We start from the raw sequence: 16,488 nt of genomic DNA on the forward strand, positions 1-16,488 counted from the left end.
GTATTTGCAAATTGGACATAAAGATGACAAGTGTTGGTCAAACTCAGTTCCTTCCTGGCTTTCTCCCTTGGCGCCCTCCTAATGCTGCTTTGCTGGCCCTGAAGTCCCAAAATCTAGTCTCTCCCACGGTTTTCCCTTGTTTTCTGTTCCCAGGGGCTTTTCAAAAAAACTTCTGCCAGAGCATTCTCTGCCAATGTGGAGGAAAGATACAGATTCTGCAGCTACGTTTGTCAATCCGTAGCTCAGTACAGTGGTGTATTAGTCAGGGTCCTCCAGAGAAACAGAACTGAGAGAGAGAGAGAGACAGAGAGACAGAGAGACATGTATGTATATAGACACATATTGAGATTTACTGTAAAGAACTAGCTCATTGACTATGAGGATGAGAAATTCCAAGGTCTGCAGTGGGGAAGCTGCAGGAGAGCTGTTGCAGGTGAGCTGATAGGAGAGTTCCAGTTCAGATGTGAAGGCTTGAGAACAAGGAGCCCATGGTATGAGTTCCAGTCTGAGCCCAAACCCAAAGGCAGGAAAAGACAATACCCCAGCTCGGAGGCAGCCAGGCAGAGAGAGCAGATTACCCTCTATCCTGCCTTTTGTTCTCTTCAGGCCTCCATGGATGGAATGAGGCCCATCCACAGTGGGAAAGGCAGTCTGCTTTACTCAGTCTATGGATTCAAATGTTCATCTCACCCGGAAGCACCCTCACAGACAGACTCAGAATAATGTTTAACCAAATATGTGGGCACCCCATGGCCCGGTCGTGTTGGCACATAAAATTAACCATCGCTAGTGGTCACAGTGGTTACCAATAAGTGCCATTGGTGATCATGATTCATCTTCCTGCCAGTTTGTAATAGTGTTTGCCCACCTTTTTATGTCGCATCATACATTTGCATGCTACAGAGGGACGTCTGAATTTGTAATGCTATGTTTGTCACCTAGGACATCTTACAAGCAACAAATTGTTACATCGGAGCCCAGGTACAAGTTGAGTTTGAAAACAGAACTTGCCAATTTGCTGTCTCCTTTAAGCTAAAGACCGGAAAAATAGCCGCATGAGTTTGAGTGGCATAAAGGTAGCTGCCTACAAGTTTGCTTTATAGAAATGAGGCTGTTTCAGAGTAAGAAAATTCTTCATTTTAGATTTATGGCTCATGCTGCTTTTTTCACCCACAGAACATAAATATGGGCAGGTTGGATGGTTATCCATTTATGCACGAAGTGTTGATTCTCTATTGCTTTAAAAAAGTTTTTATTATTCCATTCTTCTTCAAATCAACTGTGATTTCTACCAAACCTATGGAATAATAAACAGGCCACCTGTTAGCTGAGAAATAGCCCCATCTGGGTCCTTGCCAAGAGATAAACCATAACAGCAAGGATTCATCAGTTCAGTGACATCTGGGAGGGTTCATTAAATTGCACTTGTTGTGACACTTTTTGTTGCTTTTAAATACAAATCCAACAGCTTGGCCCCTAGCACAGCAGCAGAATGGCTGTGGGGGCGGGGGTGGGGGGTGCTGCCCAGTGTCTGCAGGGGTCCGGCTTTTTGTGCCGTTAGCATTTAATCAGCCCTGACCCATTTGCGCCTGCTTCTGTCCCATTGCCATAGGACTGTAACCTGGGAACTGAGGGTCTCCCTAGGGGAGACTGGGGACCCCCAGCGTGCCTCCTGCATGACTCTTCAATTCCTCTGGGCTGTCATTCAATGAGTTGCTGATAGTTTTGCTCATGAGCATAGAGACCAGCTCCGCCTGGGTTCCCAATTCTTTTTCTTCTCAGTGGATATCTGCCACTGTGGAGATCCTCAAAGCAGTCTGTTGATTTGGACGTGTACTGATGTAGACAAACTAAATATTGCCATGGTAATAATACTGCTACTTTGAGCATTGAGCGTGTGTCATCAGTTCACAAAGCATTTTTTTAAATTAATTTTTCATCTCATTTAAACTTTAGGACATTTCAGAGACAGGTATTATTATGCTTGCCTGTTGTTCAGGTGAGCAGACTGAGACATAGGGAAGTTGGGTTATTTGCCCAAAGCTCATAAGCAACTACGCTGGGCTTTGAGCCCAGGTGTGTCTGACTCCAGGAGCCCTTTCTTTAGGCACCGTGTCACATTGCTTCCTAGTGGCAGCCACGTTAGTGTCATAACGGCCATAGAAACAACTTGGAGAGATAGTATAGCAGAGCGTGAGTGTGGAGGGAACCGTGGTCCCACTCGGGGGTTGGAATCCTGTCCCACCACTTGTAGCTGTAGGAACCTGGGCAAGGTGTTTGATTTCTCTGAGCCTCGCTTTGCACACTTACTGGTCCCCAAATAATTGTGTATGGAAAGAGAGAAGAAGAAACCAAAGAGGAAAGGAAGTCAGTCATCCAAGTCTTCGAATAGAGTTGGGGCAGCTGGATGGCGTCCCGTTTACCAAGACAGGGAAGATTGGGAGAGGAAAGGCTTTGTGGGAGGAAATCTGAAATTCCATTTTAAATATGTTAAGTTTGAAATACCTAAAGAATGCACAAGTGGCTTTGTCATGAAAGCTGTATTGTAGGGAACAAATGTGATAATGTATGTAAAATTTACCACAGGTCCTGACAAACAGCCCCTGCTCAGTAAATCTTAGGTATTTTTAATGATAAGTAGTAGTACTTTTACAGAATCATCATTCGTTTTGGATGAAGATGCTTTGTGAAATACATTCGATAAAAAATGTGGTCCTTTTTTTTTTTTTTTTGTCTCTGTCACTTCTTGTTATTTAAGTTCTGGAGAGGAGGCAGTGATCAGGATGAGATAGCTTAACAGACCTTCTCACTAAATCCTCAGGCGCCTGCTGTTTACCGAAGCAGTTTTCTGTCCTGATGTTATATTTCTGATGTGTGAATGTGTTTAAGAAAAAAATATCTTACCACACCATATCACTGTGCACAGTGGTATAGTTTCTTAGCTTTGCTGTTACAAATCTCTGCTTCTAGAGGGTAGGAATTGAGCTTGATAACATTCCCATGATGTGTGAATGAAGGCTTTCCCTCAGTGTTGCAGAATGCGGTGAGGCCAACCTGACTTGGTAAGGCTTTTGTGCATTTGAGGCAATTTAGCTTAATTTGTTTAAAAGGTATTTTGTCTTCACCGAGTAGAATGTCTTTTGTTACTGTTTGATACTGTATTTCAATCCAGGCTAGGGACCTCTCTTTTAACACTGCAGGATACTAAATGATTCCTCTCAGACATTTATGTAGTGTGGTTTTCTCTGGGAGAGACTGAAATTCATGCTTTTATTCCTTTTCCAAATTGGACTTCTAAATTGTGAAAGATGTTTCCTTTTTAAAAGCAAGTGAGGTCTGATTCAGGGTTCCCTGAGTTCCAACAAAGTTGCCTGTCAAGTATTGAGATTGGGTCGAGTAGCGAGTAGCGCTTAGCATACTTTGGAAGTTTTCTTTTGAGCTGAATGGGCCTTTTAGATGATTCCAGCTGTAGATAGTCCTATTCAGAGAGAACTTTAGGTCTTATCAGGAACCTACAGTGAGGCAGTAACCAGTCTGCTTACTCACTGCTCAGGAAAATACCAGACTTTTGGCTCATTCTACAAGGTGTTGACTTATTGAACAATTACCAATGTGCCAAACCCAGCTCTCCGTTCTGAATATAACAATGAAAAAACAAAAAACAAAAAAAGTACAACAAAAACACATGGTTTCTACTACCTAGAGCTTATGTTCATGAGAGAGGAAAATACATTAACAAATAAAACAATTATAATGATAAGTGCATTAAGGAAATAGGGTGCTATGATAAAGAATAACATTGGAAGGTGAAGGCCTCTCAGAAGAGGCACCATTTATTTATTTGAGACCTGAAGAATAACCCAGGCCCAGTCAGCATGGCGCTAAGGGACGAGCATTCTGGCAAAGTCCAGCTAAGGCAATGTCCCTGAGATGAGAGAAAGCTTACGATATATGTGGAGTTTAACACAGGTAACCGAAGGCCACCGCGGGGAAAGCTTCAGGGGCAGGGGGATGTGGCGTCGGGTAAGACCGAGTAGGTAGGCGAGGGGTGGCTTACCGATCGTGGTGAGCAGCTTGGGTTTCCTTCCAAGTGCAGTGGGAAACCATCAGAAGGCTTTTAAGCGAGGGGATGACATAGTCTGTTTAATGTTTTAGAAAACCACCCTGGCTGCTTGGTGGAATGTGGATTCCGAAGGGTAAGAGATGAAGCAAGGTGACTAGTTAAGAAGCTTTTGCGACCCTTCAGAGGGAAGATGACGCGGTTGTGGATAGGCCTGGTGTCAGTGAAGGTGGCGATATCAAGACTGGTGGATTCAGGATGGTGTTTAGAAATAACAGGATTTGTTAACAGGCTGCTGTGGAAGGCTGGCGGCAGGAAGACAGCAAGGGTGACGTCAACGAAGCCTGCAGAGCTGGGTGGTGGTTGCTACTTACTGCAGTTGTGAGGAGGAGGAGGAGGACTTTGTGGAGGGTGAAGTCAGGATTTACTTGCAGAAGTTGAAATGCCTGTGAGACCTCAAGTGGAGATGTCACGTAGACATTGGAAGTCACTGTGGAGCCAGGTCTGGGCTGAAGAGAGAAATTTAGAAGTTATCAGCACACAGATGGTATTTAAACCACATACGTACCCTATAGAGAGTATAAATAAAGAAGGCAGTCCTGAGTTTGGATGGGAAGGAAAGTACCAGCAAATGAAACGGAAGTGGAGTGTCCAGGGAGGTAGTGGGGAAACCAAGAGAGTGTAAGCTCACAGCACCTGAGAGAGGAAGGTATTTCAAAAGGAAGGTTATGTCACATGGTGTGTCACATGCTGCTGAGAAATCCCATCAGGTGAAGACACAACGTGTCCTGTGTCCATTGGAGTTGGCGGTTGTTGGTGACTTTGTCAAGGTATTTTCTGAGCGGTGGGGACAGAAGCCAAGCTGAAGTGGGTTTAGGAGTAAATGGGAGGTGAGATCATAGAGACACTATATGCACCAAACAAAACTTGTTTGAGAGGATTTGCTGAAAAGGAAAGCAGAGAAATGATTGCTGCATGACTGACTGATGGAGAGAGAATTGGGTTCAGGGTAGTAGGTTTTTGGTATGGTTTTTTTTTAATGAGAAATACTATTGCATATGTGTGTGTGTGTGTGTGTGTGTGTGTGTGTGTGTGTGTATATCAGAAGTAATGCTGCAAAAGAGAGGTTAATGACTGACATGGGAGAGAGGAGATGACCGAAAGAGTGATGTCCTTGAGAAGATTGAAGATCTGGGTCCAGTCCTCAAGGGCCTTCCATTCTGGGCTTAAAGATCAGATTAATTCAGAGTAAACCAGAGACAAGTGCTAAATTCTGTGGTATTGATTGTGTATATTCTCATAGTTCAGAGGAGCCACCAGGGAGGCTAGCTCATCGATGAGGGTTTTTAGGAGAAGGTAGTAACACTTAAGCGGGACCTTGATAGATGAGCAGAGGCTGAAGAAGGGACAGTGACACTGATAAAGAGAATGTGCAGGAGCCAGCGGAGTACACAGGGACTTGTGTGGAGAAAGCTCCCTGATTGGAGGAGAGCCTCCTCGTGGAAGGCTTCGTGGAAAAATGCGCGTCGTGTCTAGCAAGACCGGAAGAGGGCTCTTGGATATCAAGCAGAGGAGAGGAGATGAGCCAGTAGGAGCCGGCTACCCACTTGAGTGAGCAATGGTAGTGGTGACAACCACTCTGGGGCAGGATGTAAGTCAGAGCCACCTCATGGGTGACTGGAGAAGAAGGCGTTGCTGGGTTAAAAGTCACGATGTGATTCTGTAACCTGGGCCTGAAGTTCTAAGTTCTCGGGCAAGGGTGGCAGCAGTAGCAATGGAGAGGAAGTGACAAGATGTGAGGTACATTTGGAGGGAAGAACTACTAGGATCTAGTTGTTAGTTTAGATAAAGGGCAAAGAACACAGAAGCGGAAGATGATGTCAGGGTTCCTGGACCGAGAGTCTGATGATGTCGGGAATAGTTGGGACTCCTTGCAATTCCTGTGAGCACAAGTTGTCCCAAAGGGACTACGGGATTTTGTAAAAGTATTGAGATGTCCAGGCTAGAGACGTAGAGTAATTTCTGAGCTGAAAGGCACCTTTTCTCTGCCTGTCAGCGTAGGTGGAGCTGCAGTTGCCGCCGAATGGGTGAGCGCTTCCCTTTTCCACAGGGAATGTGTGGAGGGCAGGGCAAGTGGCGTCTGGCCATTGGTCTTGAGCTTGGGGATGGAGCCCCTCAGCTCAGCACTGGGGGATGACAGTCCAGTTCCAGGGGTCTCCTTTCTTGGCATTGGATTTATACCATTGTATTATTTTAATATGCTTTTGCCGTGGAATCTGGGAAAATGAATTTCTTTATTCAGCCTATCAGAACATTAGGTTTGGCAGATTTTTTTTTTTTTTAATTTAAAAACCTGCCTAGGAAAATAAAATTCAGCATTTTGTCTTCTCATTCTGTCCTATTTTAAGTATTATAAATGAAATTGGAGAAGAGAGAATTTGAGCTTTACTTGGTAGGCTGTAGAGTGTGAGTATTTCTTCATCTCCCTATCTGCTTTGGGATTTTGCTTCTCTCTCCTCCTCAAGAGCCTCTTAGTCCTGTCCACAAGCCACCTGCCTCTTTAGGGGTTATTGCTCTTAATCTGAAGGGACGTCTGGGTCAGAGGAGGTCCTCCCGGGATGGGGACGGCTCCCTGAGTCCCACCACAGTCTCCCCTTCATCACAGCTCTGTCCGCTGCAGCAAATCCTTACAGCCATCAGGAAGGGTTCCGAGTCATGTCTAAGGAAGGAAGAGATTACTACAGTGCCTGCAGAAGGAGAAGGGGAATGCCCAGGTTTCTGGCTCTTGCCCTTGAGCTGTAATTTCTCAAGGGCTCTTTCATAAATCTTCTGGAATCATTGTTGGAAATCCACATTCCTTTGGAGAACAGTGTAGGGTTTTCAGGTAGTCATTTCTGAGGCCTTCCTACCAACCCAGCTCCAACACTATGAAAAAACTTAAGAATAAAACTGCAGAGTCAGTCTCCATTTTAACAGTGTTGTTTTCTTATTTGACACAAAGAAAATGAGATTTCTCCAGCTGGTATATCCAGAATTTCTCCTCTCTTCTGTGTGTGCACAAGTGCACGCAAACACACACACACCGGTCCACCCTACCCTCCCTCTATCTCAGATGCCTCAGGACTAGAATCCTCTTAAGTGGACACAAGTACTAACCATATATTTCAGGACCAACTGAACCTTCTGTAAAGTTAGGTTGCTGTAACCAAACAGTAAGTAGACTTAGATATTGCTTGCCGGAACACACTCTCTCCTTAAAAACACCATGTTGACTCAGAGAATTTCTAAAGAATTGTCTTTTTTCTCCTTCCAGACGGTCAGTTGAGAGTGGACGCCAATATATCTGTGCATCACCCTGGAGAGCCTTTGGGAGTTCGAACTGAAGTGAAGAATCTCAACAGTGCCAGGTTCTTGGCCAAAGCAATAGGTAAGTGTCAGCTCTCAGTCCTAATGCTCCTCTTTGTGTCAGTTATCTACTGCTGTGTAACAAGCCACCCCAAGCCTTAGTGACTTGTGTAGTAACCATTTCCGTTTTCACAGTTCTGTATGGATCAGGTGGGTTTCTGCTGGTCCTGCCTCAGCTCACTCACGTGGCTGCGGAAGCTGGCAGCTCACCGGAAACAGGGTCTGAGCCTGAGTTTACAAAATTGTATTTGTTCATTCTAGATTGGCCATAATTTAATCGATCAATGTGTTTTTCTGCTTTGTAGTATTTTTTCTAATAGACTGCATGTGCCTATGTAGTCACGTTGATCTTATTGCAGGACAGGCTGTGGGTATCCCAGTGTTGACAAATGTATAGTGATAATTAAAATAGAACAGTTGAGCAAGATAAACGTCTGGGGCGGTCCCATAGAAGGGTGAAGACTGCGAATCTGAGGGGAGACATTTCAGAAGAATAAAAATATGTTTTTAGAACCAAAGGTATCTTGCAAGGTAGAGAGAAGGTAGAGAGGGGGCTGGAGTTTAAAGTGCACAGAGAACACGATAGCTGACTGTATTGTTATAGCCACACTTCAGTAGAGTCTTAGGTCTTCTCAGGAAAAGTACTAGAAACAGTACAGAAAAGATTTTCTAGTCTTGTTTAAAAGCTTGCTATTATGCTAAACCTGAAATGATCGACCAGCCTCAGTGAAGACATTGGATCTTTTAGCCGTCATCTCATATCAGTCAGAGAGCACTGGAGTGGGAGAGATGATAAGCAAGCACTGACACGTTTGGTGTTGCTGCCTCTTAGCAACTGAGATAAAGGGGTCAGGATTTGGGCGAGGGCAGGAGGGTCATGGCGGGGTGGGGAGTTAAGGGGGAGGCCAAAGCTGTTTCCATAAAGAAGCTTAGCAATCGTTTTGATTACCACAGCCTGCCTTGTTTGATGATGAAGGAGCACTGCATAAAGCAGTGGGTCTTAATCATATGGGGTCATAGATCCCTTTGAAAATGCAATCAAAATTCTGGACCTTTCTCCAAAAAATGTACATGTATACACACCCACATTTAGGGGTACCAAAATGATACCCCTTGGAACCCATCCATGGATCCCAGGATAAGCCCTCTTGGCAGGCAGCAGTCCTAGATCTGGTGTCACTCAGCCTGGGCAGTGGTCGCAGCCCTTCTGCCGAGCTGTGTAATCTGTACTGGGTCACTTAGTCTCTCTGAACCCAGGTTCTCTCAACAAGGGAGGGCACGGAGCTTCCTAACAGACCCTTTCCAGCACCATTATTCTATGATGGCAGCAAGAAGAAAATGCAGTATACAATAGCCCCCTTTATCCAGTGGGGGATGTGTTCCATGACCTCCTATGGATGCCTGAAACTATAGATAGTACCGAACCCTATAGATACTGTTTTTTCCTAAATATGCATACTTACGATAAAGTTTAATTTATAAATTAGGCCTAGTAAGAGATTAACAGCAATAACTAATAATACAATAGAATAATTATAACAATATACTGTAATAAAAGTTATGTAGTTGTGGTGTCTCTCTCTCTCAGAAATCTTACTGTACTGTACTCCCCCTTCTTCTTCTTGGGATGATGTGAGATAATAAAACGCCTAGGTGTTGAAATGAAGTGAAGTGAATGAAGGAAGCATTGTGATGTGGCATCGGCTGCTATGACCCTCTGTCGATACTGTCAGAAGGGGGATCATCCGCTTTGGGTGATGCCGGATCATCAAGCCTTGATAATGTCAGTGGTTGAATGTCAGGAGCAGACAGTGTCAATGTCTACGGTTGGGGAAATTGAATATTTTCAGACCATGGTTGAATGCAGATAAGTGAAACCACAGAAAGTGAAACCGTGGATAAGCAGGGAGCACTGTATAGGGAAGAACTATTATAAACAACTCTCTTGATTATTTTTTTTTACTTAAAGATTGAAAAAGATTTCTATTGCTTGACTAGATGAAAGGAATAAAACATATGATACTAAATTACTTTGTTTTTCTTAGACTATGAAATTCAGAGGCAAATCAATGAACTTGAGAATGGAGGTGAAATTCTGAATGAAACTCGCTCGTTCGATTACAAGCTGGGGTGAGTTTGCATTGACAAGTGTCTTGTGTCCAGCTGGGTGGGGCTCTAGTCTCGGCTCTCCACAGACCAGCCATGTGACCTCAAAGAAGGTACTTAGCTTCTCTGTACTTCAGTTTTCTCACTAGTAAAATTAGGAAAACACTGTACCCTACAAGGATATAATACACCCTGTAGGGCTGGTAATAGGTTTCAACTTAACCAGACATATACCTAGTGCTTTAGTTTTAGGTCCTGGCCCTTCCCTCGTTTCCAGGTTACCTGCTTTGTGGCAAGTATTTTTACTTCGTTAAATTCCATCAGACTGAAGCTCTACCAATTTAAGCTAGAGGTAGGAGAAAGTTTACAGCTGGTCAAAGAGGTACCTTACCTTTTTTTGTTTAGATACCTCTGACTCAAATTTCTTAACTCAGAATTTTAAGGATTTTATGCTATTAGCAGAAGATTGAACAAAGCTCAAAAGCCTAGGGTTAAAGCTGGTTAAAAGCTGGAAACATTAAAGCAATTTCTTTTTTTTTTTTTAAGTTACCATTCTGAATATTTCTCTTTTTTTTAATGTTTTTTTAATGTAGTCATAAAGTGTCTCCCAAGGAAGAATGGAAAGCTTGAATTTGCCCGTGTCTCTTATTGGTAGGGAATCTCCTCTCTGCGTGTGTGCTAGCCAGTGTCGCATGCAGTGTTTAATGTTTTTTCATTTAACTGTCATAGGTGCACTGTGCCAATGAGAGACAAAGAAGGAAAACAAGACTACAGGTGATTACTTCTCTTATCAAAATAACATTATGTATTTCGGGTTAGGGGCATATTTCAAATCTAATTACAGATACAGCTAATGATCCTGGATAGTTTTTAGGAACCACTTTTTGTTATTATTGATGCACGATGAAAATCTAGGCTTCCTATTTTAGTATGTACTGAGAGAAAGAATATATTCTTGATTTGGTAGCCTTGAGGTGCCCTCTTGGATGGATTCAACTGTTGGAAGACACTTGCTCACTGACCTCTGTGTGAGTTGTTACAGTTGAACTAGAGGATGGCATATGGGGGTGGGCCCTAGCATGTGCTTACTCTTATATTTGGTAACACACTGAAGTTCCTTGAGAAGAAATGAAAAAAGATATATATTTATGGCATTTCTTGTCAAACCTCAGGTAATGCTATCTAACTGATAAGTTAAACAAGTTGGACTTAATACGAGATCCAGAAGTAAAGCAAATAAGGACAGGCTTAAGATACATTGAACCTTTCATTTTTCCCCCCACTGAGTGTAGCAGATCCCAAAGAAGGAAGTTGTATGCGTCAAAGTTGTTGAGATTAGCCCACCTTTCCTTTGCACAGTGCAGGAAAGTGTAAGTGTAGCATCGCCAGGTGGGAAAGAAGCAGCTCATAAACCCTTAGAATGAACTCCACCTCAGTGACTCCTCTCATGGTGTCTAAGTTGAGGTTGTTTTAATCACTTTGACCTTCTAGGTCCAATCTGTCCTTCCCAAGAACTTCTTTGTCCTCCAGGGTGGCCCCCTACTCTGTTTCTGCTGCTTTCTTACCAAGCGCGGTAAGTGGCTTCAGCTCAATCCCTTGGATTAGGAGACGAATTCAGGGAGCCTCCCTTTGGTTCTGCTCACCTTCGGAAGTCAGACTGATTCATAGCACAGACTGGGTGTCAAGGTGACATGTTGCTTACACTTCTAATCTATTACCTCGGTGCCACCATTTGTTCTGCGTTATCCTGCTTCTACATAAGCCCTTTGACAAGTAGAAAGAGAGAAAACAATAGATGCTAGAATAAAACAGAGGAAAGGGCATCTTTGTTTCACAAGGTTGTATGCAGTGCTACAGCGTCCACATTAAAAGAAAATTAGTTGTATTTTTTAGAGCAGCTTGAGGTTTACAGCCGAATCGAGTGGGAATTACAGAGTTCCCGTATGTTCCTTGGTACATACCCTATACTCCCCTTGTCTGTTCCCCTTCATAACCTCTTGCATTAGTGTATAGTGTGGTACGTTTGTTATAATTGATTAACTGGAATTGATGTATTATTAACTAAAGTTCAGAGTTTACATTAGGGTTCACTTTTTATGTTGTACATTCTATGGGCTTTGACAAACGTATAAGGACACGTATCCACCATTACAGTGTCATAGAATAGTTTCCCTGCCCTGAATGTCCCTGTGCCCCACCTGTTCATCCCAACCCCTCCCTCCCCCACTAGCTTCTACATTTTACTTAGGCAAAATCCATTCCTTTCTTCCACTTCTCAAGAAAGAATGTTTTTCTTATTTTTTGACTTTTCATTTATTACACAAATATTGCTAAAAATAGTGGAAATAAAAAAATGGGGGGAAGTCATCTTCTTCCCTAATAAGTAAATGGTTCTCGTTTGGCCCTATTTTTTCCAGCCTGTATCTTTATGAATAAAACCTTTATCCACAGTTATACATCACCGTGTGGCATGAGCCCTGTGTTGTGCCTTTTTCACTCGTCGCTGCTTCGTAAGCTTGGAGAGCGGCAGGTTGGTGTTTAGAGCTGTGGTTTACACTTGAGCAAACACTAGTTCCTAGGAAACAGAGGGAGTTGATATTGTAAGACATTAGAAAATGATTGCAAGTAACATGGCTTCTAAACACAGAAGCTTTTATATCGATGATAAGCTTTCTTTCTTAGTAAACCAAATACTTCAGAATCAGGCCCTGTCTCCTTTCTGCCTAGGTTTATTCCTGAACCCAACCTGCCTCCCCTGCTGCTCTACGATTCAGCATCCCTGCCAGCCGGCGCAGACCCACAGCAAGTGATCAATATTGACCAGATCCGGGAGCGGCTCCCTGAGCTCCCCAGCGTGACCCGGGACAAGCTCATTCAGCAGTATGGGATGCTGCCGGAACACAGCCTCACCTTACTGGTAGGCATTGATTGGAGGCTCAGGAAACCCAGTTCAGCAGCTGAGGTACCGCTGTACAGTGGGCTCTGCGTGGAGGGGGCAGATTGCCTCAGTTGTACGATAGGTGCTTCTGAAAAGAACAAGTTGTGATAAACTTCGCTCACCACCCTTATTGGTAAATGGTCCTCATAAAACCAGAAGCAGAATCTCATTTCTTCTGTGTAGAAATGAATGGCTGCTCACAGCCTTTGTGGAGGCTTCTTGAAGACGGTCTAAATGTTATGGATGAGCGTTTTCCCACGTGTCTGCAGGACAAAAGAAAATCCATGTATAGGGTTTCTAGCAGTATTGAACCATGACAGGGTCTGGCAGGAAGTTAGGTTCTCAAAAGCCAGCCAATTGTTTTACTAATTGTGGAAGAAAATATTTATTCCACACAAAATACTGCACAGTGACCCAAAGTGTCAGCCCTGTTAGGCTTGAGGATGCATCTGAAGGGAGCATTAGAGAATCTGACACCATGAGATCTGCACAGGGATTTTTCCATCCTTCTCAGAGCTGCTGGGGGCTTTGCAGCTCTCTTTGTCATGGTAACATTACAGTGATCCGGCGTCAGCGAGTGGAGCGTTTTGTCACAGTTGTCTGCTCCTTGTCTGTTGGCGAGGAAGTAGAATGTTTTGGTGCTCCATCCTTCAGGGACTAGGTATCGCCACACTGATTTTTTGTAGCAGCAGAATCTATAGAAACTGGAGTTTTGCATTTTAATTGACCAACAATGACTACATGAGGGTATTAGGATATATAAGTTTATATGTAAATTTATACAGGCCAATGACAGCAACCCAGCCTTCTCTGGTACAAGGTAGGCAATCGAATGCTTGTTGAACGAATGATTTTTCTCTTTATCGTCTATAAATCAGCTAATTTGAGAAGGATGCAGAGAGTCACATGTGAAAAGTCCCCCTTTCCTACCAAGAATGAGTAGGCACGATCGGTTATTTCCTCATACTTTAGGCAGAGTTGTTCACTGTCTCCTATGGGCTGCCGGCATAGCTTATTCCTACCTCTGTGACACTTACATCTCTGTATTTTAATTACTCATCAGTGTATCTTGTTCAGCTCCTTGAAGGCAAGGACCGTTTCATCCTCTTCCCGTTCCTCGGCACAGTGAGCACCGCGGCCGTGCTGACAGCCAGAACTGGGGCTGTATTTGTCAGTCAGTCAGCGTCTCGCACAGAACACCTTTGAACCAGTGTTTTTCCTACGTTGATATAACGAAACCAAGCTTAGGTCTTACACATCTTCCCTGCCATCTTGATCACTTGAATTTCCAGCCCACTTGACATAAATTCCAGAATAAATACTAAGTGCTAAATTCCAGTCCTGCGTTTTGTGACATAGCCGCCGGATTCTCCGGGGCAGAGGAGGACAGGGACCAAGGCCACCCAGCCAAAAGGCGTCAGCTGCCTCTCTCCACTTGGCATTCTTCCAGCTGGACAAAGGCCACTGTTGCAGGTGGTGGATGATGAACCCGGGTTTCTTGGCTATTTCTTTGCCCAAGACTGTGATTTCCGAGAAGTATGCACCAAATAGAATATTAAGTTCTTTTGTGTATCAGCTTTCTTAAGATACGTGAAAGGAACTTTCTGAATCTCCTCTCAAGAATATGGCTTTTTCTCTTCGAGGCACTGTCTGAAAGTAGATATTCCCTTCAGAGAGCATCCCTGTAGGACTGTCACACTCAGCCTCTGATGACAAGCATGTGGTGGGCGGAGCATCTGCCTCTCTTACCTGCTGCACGTAAGTTCTCTGAGGGCAGGGACATTTGCATGTTTGTGTTTGTGTCCCAGGCTCCACTCACCTGTCCTGACAGTGCCAGAACCGAGAGGCCTTGAATAAATGTTTGCTGAGGAGTGGCAAATGAGTGAGTTTATGTTTCCCCCTTAGGAAACCTACCTTCGGTCTATTCAGTTCAATACTTTTATTAGCATCTCCTATGTAGTATGTACTGAGACAGAGACAAAGTTTTGTTTTTTTGTTTTAAAAAGAGATGTTTTCTTTGCTTTCAAAGAGCTAATTTATATACACACACAACAGACACCACAGCTGACCAGCCCTGGGGCAGATTGCAGTAGATGAATGTAAAATGCAGGAGGGGGGCCCAGAGGAGGTCGTGATTGCCGTGATTAGGCCAAGGGGGAAACATCAAGAAGAAGGTAATTTTTGAGCCATTTTTGAAGGGACTCATGTTTTGATACCTTATAAATATGCCTATTTTTGTAGCCTGAAGATAATGAATTAGGTGATTGGTTTGTTTTTGTTGTTTTGAGGGCTAGTGCTTGAAATATCCAAGATGAGTGAGAAGAGAACTCGCTAGGAATGGAAAGAGAATGATTCAGACAAATTGTTTTCCTGAAATTAGGCGTCCTGAGCTCTTTATGACTGTGTCATCATTGGAAGCTGAGTTACTCATAACATACCCGAAAATATGTTCGTATTTTTTCCTGCCTTCATCAGAAACACAACAGATTGCTGAGAAGGGCAGATGCACAAGTCTAATGAACCATCTTTCAATTTAAAGCGTGCCCAGGAGTATTCATTAAATAAATAGCAGTGGTGGAGGTGTGCTTCGCAGAGCGTCAGCTCCATGCTCTGTGCCTTTCATTGCTTATTAAATTAAGCATCAGCACATACCCACCCCACACACATGCCTGACCCACAAGTGGTAACTTCAGAATTTAACTCGAGTCTTTAGTTTGTCTTGTTTTATTGTGTGGTAAGCACTGAATTACTTACTGTTAAGTTATGCTGGTTATTTACAGAGAGCGCTAGTGTTATATCTTAGCATTCACCATGATGTCGGGCACATAGTAGGCACTCAGTGAATATTTGTTCAGTGACCGAAGGATGGATGAGCGCGTGCATGGCATTTCTATGACCAGTACTCAGGAAAGTCCGGGAGAAGTAGTGTTCCTGATAAAAGCATCCCTGTTTCCAAAGGTCACACACATAAACCACCCTTTTGACACTGAGCAAATTGTGGAATGATGCCTGTGTCACTGAACGCTGGGTGAAAAGACCTGGATTGCCACTTCAGCGACACCCCATACCCCAACCAGATGCCAGTCAGGTGGTCTCTCTGACTCATCTTCCAAACTGGTTTCATTTGGACATTCAATCCAATCTACATTCTGAGTTTCTCTCTTAAACCCTCCTGCTAATCCCCTCCCAACAGAAACCTGTATTACTGTTTTCTTCCTCCCGCCGCTCAAAAAGTGTCTTGCCCCACCTGAAACTTCAACCTAGTTAGCCAGCCTTGCTTCTCTCTATTATGTCAGATTGCCTTGACGTCTCACCTCATTTGTAAGGATTAAAGAATAGCAACGTGGAAGCTGAGATCCAGGTATTAGAAACATGAGAGATTCTAGTGGCGTTCCAAGTCCTTCTCTGAGTCAGTGCATCCAAGAGGAATTATTAGAATGATCGAGATTATGTGCATGTGCATTTTTCTTAGCAAACGATCCCAGAGTGATGTCTCTGGGGGCATCGCTTCCTAAACTCGGCCTCACCTGACTCAGTGAATGCAAACAAGTGGTAGTTCTCTGCTGCTTAAGCAGCACAGAAAGAGGCCGCCCACTCACAGCCTGCTCTGCAGTGTAATCTGTCCCCAACCACCTTCTGAGGCACATGCGCATGTTGTTCTACCCGTTTTACAAGTGAGGGGACAACCTCTGCAGTTGAGTACAGGGCGTTAAGTAAGGGACCTCCCGAAGCCTGAGGGGCAGCCAGGGTCACACCAGGCTGACTTCCGGGCCGGGTCTTCATTCCCACACTACTTTGCTGTCTTGGATTCCTTAATGGAGAAAGTGCAGTTTTCACTTTTGTTAACATTAATTACTGCCTTACGAGTCCCACCAATGCTTTGTGAAGCAGAGCCACAGAACGTCAGTTCATTTAAAACTTCTGACCACCCTTCTTGGTTTTTAAGATGCCAGGCTGCCTTATAAATAAACGGAAAGTG

At 43.8% G+C, this 16,488-nt stretch overlaps 1 protein-coding gene across 2 annotated transcripts in view; it reads left to right on the plus strand.

The window, feature by feature from the left end:
* The window catches only part of GATB (glutamyl-tRNA amidotransferase subunit B), a 78,968-nt gene that overhangs the window by 33,336 nt on the left and 29,144 nt on the right, over positions 1–16,488 (plus strand). For both annotated transcript variants that reach the window (XM_074338446.1, XM_019722812.2), the window contains 4 exons: positions 7,374–7,487; positions 9,511–9,595; positions 10,301–10,345; positions 12,299–12,488. In XM_074338446.1, the coding sequence (XP_074194547.1) occupies positions 7,374–7,487; positions 9,511–9,595; positions 10,301–10,345; positions 12,299–12,488 (434 nt within the window). The remainder of the gene's footprint in view (positions 1–7,373; positions 7,488–9,510; positions 9,596–10,300; positions 10,346–12,298; positions 12,489–16,488) is intronic.

This window comes from Rhinolophus sinicus, linkage group LG07 (assembly GCF_036562045.2).
Source record: "Rhinolophus sinicus isolate RSC01 linkage group LG07, ASM3656204v1, whole genome shotgun sequence".
Classification (NCBI taxonomy): domain Eukaryota; kingdom Metazoa; phylum Chordata; class Mammalia; order Chiroptera; family Rhinolophidae; genus Rhinolophus; species Rhinolophus sinicus.